The 12,549-nt window shown below is 41.3% G+C and overlaps 1 protein-coding gene across 1 annotated transcript; it reads left to right on the top strand.

The window, feature by feature from the left end:
* Positions 1-3,810: 3,810 nt before the first annotated feature.
* Positions 3,811-11,569, top strand: LOC113965053 (gamma-crystallin-2-like). Its single transcript, XM_027677894.1, is given in 5 exon segments — positions 3,811-3,898; positions 5,586-5,750; positions 5,753-5,829; positions 11,454-11,463; positions 11,466-11,569. Coding segments are annotated over 5 exon segments (444 nt in total).
* The last annotated feature ends 980 nt before the right edge of the window (positions 11,570-12,549 follow it).

The raw sequence follows: 12,549 nt of genomic DNA, 5'->3' as shown, positions 1-12,549 counted from the left end.
GAGGAATGCAAAGGAAGCAAAGACATAACAAAAAACCTAGACTTCACGTACCTCACTTAGTTGTAGGTGAGCTAACGGATGTCTTCTATCTTAGCTTTGGTAATACATTTGCAACTTCTGTTTTGGTTGATTGGGTTTTTTGTTTGTTTGTTTTTAAATCTTAGCAGTCATTCCTTCCTTCCTTCCCACTCATCATATCTTACATCCAAGACATTCACTCCTCTTCCCTTAGCGAATTCTCTCCTGCTCCCCTGCCAGTGTGTTGGGAGCTTACATTTTCCCAGTACATCCCTACTGATTCTCAATGCACCATGCTACTTTTACAGAGGCAAAGAGAGGATGCAGCACTTCAGGGGCAGGGAATACACACTTCCCCTTTTCCACAGTGTTTTGCAACTCCCACACATGATCCAGTGTTGGGCAGGAATGAGCGTCCCTGCACGTGACGTGTGGGTTGTGCCTCTCAGGACAATTTCTTCAGCTCTTCCCCTCTAACCATCCCAGTTTCTTATTTTAGCAAAGGGCTAAGCTAAAGAAAAAGCCTCTCCCTGCAGTGCCAGTGTGGCACTGAAGTTTGTCTTCCAATCCCCATTTGTAGGTCTCTGATGATTTGCCTGTTATGTCCATGCTGTGTTGCCGAAGAACACTCCCCATTTCCTAGATGGGCTGTCAACTTTCATCCTTGTACTGACTCTACCTTGGAATATAAGTTGGATGTGGTTCTCCTTCCACGTCCCTCTCTTCCTCTGTCACGAAGCTTGAGCACACAATATGGAGTGTTTGTATAAGACTCCTTCTACCTAATTCCATAGAAATTTCAGGGCTCAGTAGGGTTGAAGTATTTGCTGCTGAGAGGTGTGTTTAACATTAACTGCAGGGAAGAGAGACTCCATTAGGGCTCTTTACATATAAAAATGAAGATTCCCAGATACTTGTAGCCAGGGGATAGACAGTTATCCAAAGTACGGTCACATATTGTACAGCTGCATTAACCCATCTCTTGGAGATGTATCTGCTAAAGGAAAAACCAATAAACATTTGTGAAGCAAAAACATTTTTCTCCTCTTCTTCTTTCTGCTGGTTCTGAGTCACGGAGCCTGTTTATGGAGATGCCAAAAGACAGCACTACACAAGAAAGCCTGGGAATGGTTAAACTTAATCAGGGATTAAAGGGTCTTTTAGAAGTGCTCATGGACTCAAAGCGTGCTTTCAGCTTACCAGGTTCACAGTGTTTTGGTTTTTTAATATATCACAAATTTCCTGTTAAAATCACCTGTCCTTTCAATTCTGGTTTGTCCCTGGGGAAAGCCCTGACTACAGCTTGATACATTTAGAAATTACAGATTAACCAGTGAGTCTTTGTGCTGATACAGATGGGGCTTCTCAGCCGTACCATGAATCCTCACACTTTCCTTTCAAGCCATGTAAGGCCTTAAGGAGTCAGGTGAGAGGGCCAGGGGGGACCTGAGGTAAACAGCAACATCACCTTCTATATTACACAGGAACTCTAAGAATTTCTGCAACATCAGCTGTTTTGGCCTGTTTAGTTCACTCTGCAGGAAGGGAGATTGCTGGAACACACTATCCAATCCTATTTAGTAGTTCCTACCTCTCCTCTATTGTCTGTGTTCACTGCTGAGATAGGTCTACCCTGTCATATTCAGCACTTGCTTTTTCCTGGAGCTCAGAGCATCCATCAGCTTCTGAGCAGAGGCTTCTGTTCTTGCAAACAAACTTGAAAAAAAATTCTGTAGAACAGTAGGCCAGTGACAGGACCTGAGCAAATTTCCTCCCAATTCAAACAGCACCAGTCTGACCCCTGGAAAGCCAAAACAGAGAGAAATTGTCCTTTGAAATGAGGTCACTACAAGAGAGGAGGAGGGGATATTGCTGCTGAGCACATGAGAGAACAATGGTAAGGGGGTGGTTCAGATTAAACAGCTAGACAGAGAGATTAACATCTCATGACTGTTTTTTGTTCACTGACCTGTAATAAAATAAACACTAAGACTTTAACAAATAGGTGATTAGCCTTGTTATTCCAGTGCTGTCTTTGCTATGGAGTACTGCCATGGCCTTCACTTTTCTTCGAATAATACTTCCTGTTTTTATAGGTGAGACTGGTGGAGTTAAGAGGAATAAGCAGCAGAAATCTTACTATGCTAATAAGCAGGAAAACAGTGTTTTATTTTCAGAGTGCAAGTCCCTGCCCCTTTGCTACTCCCTCTTCTGTTGGCTGGCTGGTATCTGATTGTCTGCACACAAAACTCAAGCCCAGAAGATCAGATGGTTTGCTGCTCACATGTTCAGACAGCCAGAATTAGGGAGCTGAAAGGTGCTTGTAGATGTGGGCACTGTGGGATTGATGAATGATAGCCTTCTGCCACCTTGACTGAAAATTCCTCCTTTCCTGAGCTATATTGTCTCCTGAATAATCAAGGTCTTGCTGCAACTGACCAATTAGTCAGGACAACTTCAAACTCTTTTCTCAGGTATGCAGAAAGTGATGGACATAGTTCAGAGCTCAGATGCAGTGCAGAGTCATGAATTTGTTCAACAGGACCAGAAGAGACTTCTAATCATATGTGCACAGCTAGCACCAGTTGTCACATGCATATATTTAGTGCCTACCGTTGCACTGCAATACTGTCCACAGTGAGAAAAGTAAGAGGTCATTCCTGGTCTGCTCTTTCAAAATACCTGAAATCACAGTACTGAAGCAAGTGGGAAACTCAACAGGGCATTATCCACTTTTCCTTTGGCAATTTAAGAGCTGCCTATTGTACCCCAGAGGCCGACTTCAGCAGCAGAACTCATGGTGGCAGCTTGGTGTTGCAACTCATAGCCCAGTTTATGACACTGAAATCAGATGGTTTCACTCTAACACACTTGACTGTGAACAGCACAGCAGCTGAGGCACAGACATACTGTCTGCCAGACCAGATGATAACTTCTTCAACTGCTCCACACGAATTAGTGAGTCAGTCTTTAGACTCCAGAGTTACTAGAGCACTGCCCATGCAAGCAAGCCTAAATTTCCCCCTCATTTCTGCTACAGTAATCCTGACTTCAGACACGTCACTACTGATTCTCTAGCTAGTCCTGAAAATTCTCACTCATTATGGCAAAGAGCTTTTTCCTAGCCAAAATGTCATGTGGAAACATCTAGCATCCATTGCGGAGTGGCAAAATATCTGTTTTTCCAACAGATTGGTTTAGCAGTAGGACAAAAATATAACCAATCTCTTTTTAAAAGCATTAGTTTGTCAGGTTGGAAAGTCAAGTGCACAGGACTGTTTATCTTCAAGAGGCAGCCAGGAGCAACAGCAAATAAAAGAGTAAAATCTGTGAGAAAATCAGATATACTCCATCCCTGTAAAACACTGTAAAAGATGCTGGCCTCACGAGGGGAGTCATGGTTGAAAGATCTAAGATTGGTTAGAGGTGCTTAAAAAAGAAATTAGCTCAGGCTGGCTCCAAAAGAGAGTTTGTTTGCAGCAAAGCAGAGTCAGAGGGAACACCAACTGCCAAATTCTGCACTGTCACCAGGTCACCTGCCGTTATGGAAGTGATCTGCCAGGTACTTGCACACAGGTATTTCCACTGCCAGTGTTAAACGCATAGTCCATTTAAGTGAAGAAAGTGTATGGCGTGATTCCTAAAGGCATCGAGGGCTAGACTTCATGGCCTTTCATGGGGATTTGCCAGCAGACAAATATCAAGCCCTGAACAGTGTACTTACAGTAGTACCAGCAATACATACAACAGTCAATCAAACATCATGACAAGGAAATCCAGCAGAGTGAAGGCATGTGGTCTGAGGTAACACAGAAAATCTGGGAGAACAGGGCTGAATATACTAAACAGGACAGGAAGGTATCTAACCTGTTTGGAAACGGTGAGTGCACATTAGCTCCTGTCATTTAATATGGATACAGTTAAAAACAATATCAGTTAAGTGGTTTGTGATGGAAGGCTGTGAAGGTGGAGGTTTGATATCCCCCCCATCCATTTCCCTAGAATACACCCTTCTCTTTCTCTTTCCTTTTTTGCTCAGCACTGAAAGCCCATTTCTTTGGCCTGAAATCTTGTAAACGGAGCTGCGCTCCACTAAGTCTCCCAAACTTTACCCTGCCCTCCCTCCTTACAGCCACAAACACTCATTTGTTCCACTGGAGGTGGAGACCATGTAGTTGAAAACAGAGTTCTTTAAATAAATTAGATCTACAAAGGTGTTTAGCTGCATGCCAAGTTCCTGATGAATCATGTTGACAAGTTCTTCATATGCTTGATTGAGTTCCCCCAAATACATAAGATTGTAAATCTGGTTTTGGAGTGCAGTAGTTTTGATCTGAAGCCTCACCTACTGTTGATGTAAGACATTTGTATAACCAGCTTTGCATATTACATGAAGCAGTTTGTTTTTTAAGAGCCTAAGATTTAGGTGCAAGAAAATGATAATCAGAAGAGAACAAGTTAAGGTTTGTTCCAGCCCTCACCAAACAAGAAGAAAACAGATGAAAAGTTCCAAAACAGAGAAATACAGTTTTCTGTAACCTACTAGCTGTGCTTTAGTATTAAAGCACTCTGCTTCACCCTTAACCAATAATTCTTCTGTGTTCCAGACAGAGAGCAACTTGTGTTTAATGCCATTTCCTCCCTTTGAATTTTTAAACAGGCTTTCAAAGAGAAAAAACTGAACCAACTGACTCAAACTGATTTACAATGTTAGCCAGTAATTCATATAAGTGACAAACATCTAGTAAGAACCATTTGATTTCAATCTTTATAGTCTTCAGGGATGCAGCAGTTAATCACACACCAGGAAGAGGCTGAAAGTTTTAATTGCTATTTCCTCCTAACATGCCTATGTTAAAATCTGTACACAGTGGAAGGGATTAGTAGGCAAAGGGTAACAACACCACGTGAGAATGAAACTTTTCCTGCCTCCAGGATAAGGCATGTGACAAAGTATTGAAACTGAAGCAAAATTCACCTGCTCTCAAAAAAGGAAAGATTGGGACAAACTTAGGCAAGAGGTAACCAACAGGGGGTGGGGAAGGAGAGGAACAGACCCACATCAGAAACTGCTCAGGTCTTGTGAGTTCAATAGCTTTCAGGCAAAGGAGGTTCTGTAAAGAACCATTCTTACACACTTATATATATGCTTGTACCTATCCCACATTGGGTCAGGTGCACCACATGCAACAGCTGATAGCAGCTGAAAGTGTAGTCTACCCCATAGTTACACGATAATTCACTTGCACACAGCATCAGCAAATGCAGCCCAAACCCCAGAAAAAATAAGTCTCCCACAGTAAATGTAATAAATGCCATAACTACAAAAAAGACAAAACATGAGATCTCTCCACAGCTTAGAATAGTCTCTTCTGTGTTACTCTTTGCATTAGGATTATGGTGTACAAAAGCAACCACAATGTCTGTGTGTGCTCACAGCTCTCAACTTTCATCTCACCAAACCATCAGAAATGGGAAAGATAAGTGAAAACCCCAGTATATCAGTACCCTGCTCTGACACAGACACCAGGACAGACTATAAGTCTTTGCAAATGTTTATATTGCAGATCATTTTCTTTATGAAAAGAAGAGCTTCTGGGGCCACTGCTATGAATGTAGCAGTGACCACCTTGACCTGCACCCCTCTGTGAAAGAAAGCAATTCCATCCAGGTGAAAAAGGGCAGCTGGATAATTTACAAGAGCCCCAGTTACTCAGGACATCAGTACTTTTTGAAAAGGGAGGCAATTCTGACTTCCAGAAGTGGTTCAGTCTCTGCAACTCCATCGGGTCTTGCCATGTAATGCTACAAGTGAGTTCTGCTTGGCAGAGAATCACAGTTTAAGAAACTGGGTATAGTTTATCCTTTAAGAATACAGTTACAGTCTCTTCAAGCAACTCAAGAGTCAGGAAAAGTTCAGTAAGGCAATGCAAAGTTTCACTGGAGATGAAGGAAATAATCTGTTTAATATCAGTGCTATTTCCAGGGCCTTTTCATAACTTGAAGATGCAAAAAAGGTCATGTCACTATTCCTAGGTAGAGAATATCTTCACATCACCTAGGGAAGGGCCAGCAGCGCCAGCTGACATAAAGTTCTGCTGTGGGCTGATGTATGCAACTTGCTTATGTCCACACTATCTTATGATTCAGTGACACCAGAACATGTTAAATCAGCTCACTGATATTTGTCCCAGGCTACGTCCATCTCCCTGAGATCTCCTCCTTCAATGTCTTAGGTGGCTCTTGGGTGTTGTATGAAATGCATAACTTCAGGGCAGACAGTATTTACTGAAACCTAGGGAATACAGAGGTACCCTTGATTGCAGTGCAGTAAATGCCAAAAACTGTCTCTTTGCAGAGGCCAGCTGACTTGCACTGAGTTATTGCTCACATACTAAGTAAATAGTGAATGCATTCCAAAATCTCGCTTCAAACAAATCTTTCTTCAGTACTACAAACAAATTCAAGCTTTACAGTCCCAAGGAAATACTATTTCTTTCACATTTTAAGGGGACAGGGGGGATACTTTTAAAAAATATTCACAATTAGCCAGCTGTTCCATGGTACATGATAAGTTAAATAACTGTTAAAGGTCTAACTGTATATTGCTAACCCTGGGGGAGGTGTTGGGAAAGGTCTGATTCTTTCATCTAAGTTTTCTCTAGTTTTACAAATTTTGATCTAGTAATAAATTCCAGCTCTATACTTACCAGAGATAACAATGTGCAGTTGGACCTTTAACAGTTATTTAAAATATCATGTACTGTGGAACAGAAAATAAATCCCATTAATAGTTATATCCAGGACTGAGGAAGAAAAGGACAGAAGTGTGCAGAGGAACTCACAATAAGGTGAACACTGTATTTGACATCAAATTCTTCATGCAAACAAGCTGCTCCACCAATGCTACCACCAATCTAGCAAAGCTTTCTAGTCTTATTCCAGCTGATTCCTTAAAAGTTAATTATTCTAGATCCTTAAATCACACACCTTTATATATAGCATGTTTTAGTGAACTTCATGAACTAGATATTTAGCTGGTGTCAATCACCCTGCTTCTACTAACTTCAGAGCTGCACTGATCTGTTGCAATAGGAGATTGAGCCAAATCCCTCAATTGCCAGGCTATTCTGCAGGCAAAAAGAATTAAATAAGCATACCAGTGTGGATTAGAAACAGGACAACATCTTGTGCTTGAAAATGTCTATTGCAGATTTAATTATCATTCATGTAATTATGTATATGCTTACTATTCATCACCAAATCCCGTGCCAGCAGGCACCCTGTGCAGTTATGAATAAGAGCCATAATAAAATATAACAAAACACAGGTAAGGGATCTCACATCTTAACATGCCTCTTCCAGGCAAATATACTACTGTTCTTCAGCAAGGTTCTGGAGACTTTTGTAAAGAAAAAGCAATGCAGAGAGCACAGAACTACTACGACTTTCTGCAACCTTATCTAGTATATGTTCATTTTAAATCATTTCATCTGGGCTTTAAGTGGTAGGCTTTGATTTTGTTTTGCCAAGTAAACATTCTGATAATGGAGTCCTTGAATAGAACCAAGCAACTTTTACAGCAGTGAGGTAGACTGCTTAAAACTCACATCTCTGCTTGGTAATGTCAGAGACCTCATTTAGCCATTATTTCAAGCTCACATGACCCATCAGTTATAACCAGTTAGTGATCCTCTCCAGCCTTTCCCTGACAACACTGGAGAGGAAAATAGAACTATTCTTTGACCTTCTCATCCTTTCTTTTGTACGTGGGACACTATCTCTACCCTCCTGCCTGTCCTTTACTGCATGAAGTAGACTGTCCAGCTGCTGCAGAGGTTTGGTGTACATAAGAACACCATGCTTTAGCCAGAGGGAAATGGAGCATGAACAACTCAGCTCTCAGGACAGAGGTGTGAAAAAGCATGTTTCCTCTTGCTCACAAATTCCTAATATTGTGCATTTATAGGAACTGCAGAGTGTAAGCAATATGTGTGTTAGCATCCTTAGGTTAGTGTGCTAACCCAGGTTTGCAAAAGAATACAGTAATTCAGGTGCAGTATCTACTTATTTGCTTACAACAGGGAACCAAAATATTTAATTTGTCTTCAGCAGGAATAAAAGAAAAAAGAACAGACTAGTTCCCCAGACAGCAATTAACACATGCCTACATACTGCAACAAAATACCAATTAGTGCAATTGAGAACTATGGCTATGCAATGATGAGCAGATTACATGCTGGCATTCCTGTGGTCAAAGGCAAGAATGAACAAAAATAACTATTCAGAGATCAAGGCTATAGGTAGGATGTCTGGATTCTAGACTCTGCTGCATCCTAGAGTTTGGGGGGGGCTAAACCTCTCAAAATGTCTCCACCTGAGACAGGAATGATAGCAGTTCCTAGTTTTCAAGGACCACTGAGGGGCTGCTCTTGCTTTTGTTTGCAAATGCTCAGAGAATCTCAAGCAGACATTAAGAACAATGGTGCTACAGGAGAGGAACATGGGGAATTCACAGACAGTATCCAAGTTTTCACTAACAAGTCTTCTAGCTTCCTGCGCTTGCTTTATCGTTGGTAACAGGCACTACAGTTGCTGGCATGCAGGCTATGTTTCTCTACACAAACACTGCTATTTTCAGACTACTCCTATGCTTGAGTTTTTCTGGGATGCAAAAGCAGTCAATCTCCATGTAAAAGCAGCTGTCATAACAGCATACGGGTTGAGAACAGTTGGAACAGATGTAAATAACCAGACTTCTTAGACCATGGATATCATTTGTCTAAAAAGATATTTTAGCTCCAGAGTTTAAGATCAACCACAGCCCTTCCTGCATTGCACAGTTCATCTGTGGCATAGGGTCCTGGGAGGTGAAAGTCTACAGGATTCAAGAAGAAGCTGGATGGGTTCTTGGAAGACAAATCCATTGAGAGTTATTAATCAGAGAGAAGAAATCTCCTGATCAGGAAACCTCTTGAGCTAAAAAAGCCTGAGGACTTGAAGTTTGAAGGAAATATCACATATATTTGCTTCATATCTACCCTTCCCTCAGTGCCAACTCATGGTTGCAGTTGCTGCCAAGTTTCTTGACTGCCTGGACTGCCCATTTGCCCCATGATGGCTGCTCTGCATTCGTAGCTACAATAAGGAATTCACATATCGCTTCCCCTACTCTGGTCTCTCAAGTTCTAAATTTCATTACCAGTCCAGTGTCCACTGTATTAAACTATGAAGGACTATGTGGGATTCAAAAGACAAGTTGGCTCCACATGCATGATCAAGACAGAACAAAGCAAGCACAATCACAGAAGAACAAAAAAAAGTGTAACACTTCTGAGCCCATCAAAGATCTTTGAGAAATGTAAGCACAGGCCTGCACATAGAAGTTGCTCCTGTAAGTGAATTCAATTTGCTTAGCATTAACCATCAGGAAGAAGTTAATTTTGATCCGAAGAAAGCATACAGGTATTCAGAAGAAACTGCTAGACTCAAATCCACAGTCTTCCCTCAGTCTGCTTTCAGTGTTAAAGACTACAACTTCCTGGCTGAGGAAGCATCTCCAGGAGAGAGACTGACAGGAGTGATACCATTTACAACACCCATCAGAAGCACAACTAGAGCTGTGTAACAACAGGACAGCTAAAGATTTGTCCCTGAGGATTTGTAGCTTCATGAAATCACCATACAAGACTCATAGTCCATTAATTGTATTAACTTTTATTTTAATAGTATATGTATTATTTCATATTTATATATAAAAGCACTTCACCAGTCTTATAAAGCCACTCTGGCTATAAAAGAACATTTAGTACTGAGCTGAAAACCAAACCACATCTCTCATGCCCCAGTCACTGCTCTTACTTCATTACAGGCAAAGTTGGTGACCAGACTACTGCAGAGGCAACCTGACACATCCCATTGTAGAGACACCACCATGTGTTTGAGCCAAAAATAAAGGCATATTTGTCTCATAATAGATTTTTTTTTCTGACTACTTCAGCCCAGAATAGATCTGTGCTTTTCTTTTCTAGACTCATTCTCTGGAAGGATTTTACTCAGAGGGGAGAGGTTGCCAAGATGTGAAATATTTCAATACTCAAACAAAAGACTAAGGATTTGAGATTTGGCCCAGGAATAGCTTTGATGCTGGAATATGTTCCTCCAATGCTCATGAAAAATTAAGTTCTTGAGTATTGTAAGCTTTATGTACAACTCAGTTTCCCTGTCCAGTAGGAGCTACATAGAGCACCACAGCAAGTTTCCAGACACATTCCATCTGCATAGGATAATGCAGCTATTTTTTCACTGACATGCAGTTCAGGGCTTCACTTAGCTAAGACTAGTTCTGTGTCCAAGTCCTGAAAGCTCGTGCACTCTTGTGTCCTCACAAGCTGTAGAGTGAAAGTCACAGATAAAGAGGATGGGAACAAGATGGACTGAAGGGAATTTGACTAGGGAGACGGATGGGAAGTTTCTGAGAAGGAGCAAAGAAACTGAGAATTAATATAGAGGTAGAAAAAAGCCTAAAATTAGGACACATTTCTGCATGATTTCCAGATTAAGAAGAGTGTCCAGAAAGTTCAATGCCACAAATGAAGATACTGAAGTATTGTTGGGTTTGATTGTAGTTCGTTGGTTTTGGTTTTGGTTTTTTTTAACTAAGGTGTTGGACATCACACAGTAGCAGCAATACTCTTGTGCCTATCCAACTGCACTTGAGCACCTGCAAAAACTGTATTGGCATTGATGCAAAAGCAGAAAGTATTTTTCTGTAGCAAATCTTTGCTGTGCTAGATATAAGTCAGAGACAGTTTTGAAACAGTTTATCATCTTAGTAAATGAAAAGAAAAAAAAAACCTGCCCACTTACTACTGTGCAAGAAAAATATGATCAGAAACAGCTCCCCTGCCTCAGCCAGAACCTTATCCAGTTACTACATCAACATCTAGGAAGACTGAGGGCACACGACTGCTGTGGCAATCCAGATACATCACTGAGTTTATTTCTTACCTGCATGTAGAGTTGAAGTGTGGTGAACTTGGCTGGACTCCTCTTCCGCTTTCTGCCCTAGCAAGTGCAGTTCTGCTCTCACTGGAGCAGAAAGAACTCACAGCACCACTACTTTAAATTAGGACCCAGGTGGATTTATTCCTGCTAAACTGACTTTTCCACACTGACTTTTCACTCTTATGTTTAATCTGTATCACATCTAGCAAGCTGCAGTCACCTAGAAGTGCCACTTGATCTCCTGTTATCCACGTTTGGATTTGCCTGTGCATGCCCAGAAGCACAGCAGCTACATATCTCTGAGGAATGACTTCAGAGGCAGGATGTTGAAGTTCACAGATAACTGCTCATCTCTCCACTAGGACTTTCACTCCAGGGACATCCAGTTTCATAATATACTTAAAGGAAGCTGTGTTTTATGTGAACAGCCACACTTCCAAGACAGCAGTACATCCCAAGGCCTGGCAAATACAGGTGATTCACCAAATGGGGTGCCATGACTGCCGAAGTTGAATCCCTCGAACCAACAGTGGATATTTCCTAACCATATTTCCTAAGCATATGTTTAAAAATAGCATCTTTGTAAAAAAATATTATTTCAGACCTTAGAGGAAAAAATGAAATACATTCTTCATTTATGATAATGAAAATCCAGAACTCCAATTGTAACTGAGCCCATGGACTAACTCCATGCTTGAATTGATTACAGGATGTACCTTTCATCTTGAAATGGCCCATAAAAGCAATGGCCTTCACAGTAGTGTTTCTGCTGTGAGTAGACTGGCAAGTTCACAGCAACAGTATCATCATGGAAATACTGCATACCAAGTCTCCAGCTGTGACACTAGATGACTTAAGACAGAGCAAAGCATTTACAGTATTTACCAAGTTTATTAATAAGAATTATTTCTGACAAAGACTATTTGTAATGCTACAGATATCAAAATAAATCTTTCAGTTTCTTATTCACTTCATGATAAAAAAACCCAAACCAAAACAAAAAAACAGTCCTGGTGCCCAGTAGTTCCTGGTGCCATTTGGCATTAAGTCCAGATTTCTGCACAAGACTGAATTACTCCCATTTCCAGCTCAAGGCCTACACTGTGCTCTTTTGTTTAGCCAGGACCTCACACCATTTGTAGACATGAACTCATGTTGACCTTCCACAGCACAGAGAAGTAGCAGCTTTCTCTGGGTGTCTGGGGTTAGGAACCAAAAGAGAGACCCATTATGTTAAAGATTCTATAACCAGTTCAGTGTGCAAGTGGGCCCCCACAAGTTCCTCACATACTCCGTAGCACACTGTTTACATAACACTGCAGAATCATTAAAACTCCGTTTCAAGTTTTACAAGACTAGCCATCATTCAGATCTCTGTACCCTTTCTGTGCTCAGGAGTTAGGCTAGCCAAGTCCCTGGAGTATTCACAAGGGCACACCATTGGTTTCACATCCCACTCAGAAGTAGGCAGTGTGCTGCAGCCAACACCTAACTCCTGGGAAGCTGTGGTGCTAGCATTTTACA

This window comes from Neopelma chrysocephalum, unplaced genomic scaffold (genome assembly GCF_003984885.1).
Source record: "Neopelma chrysocephalum unplaced genomic scaffold, ASM398488v2 Primary Assembly neopelma1_44, whole genome shotgun sequence".
Taxonomy (NCBI): domain Eukaryota; kingdom Metazoa; phylum Chordata; class Aves; order Passeriformes; family Pipridae; genus Neopelma; species Neopelma chrysocephalum.
Note: the sequence above shows the minus strand (reverse complement) of the source record. Positions and strands in the feature narration are given on the sequence as shown.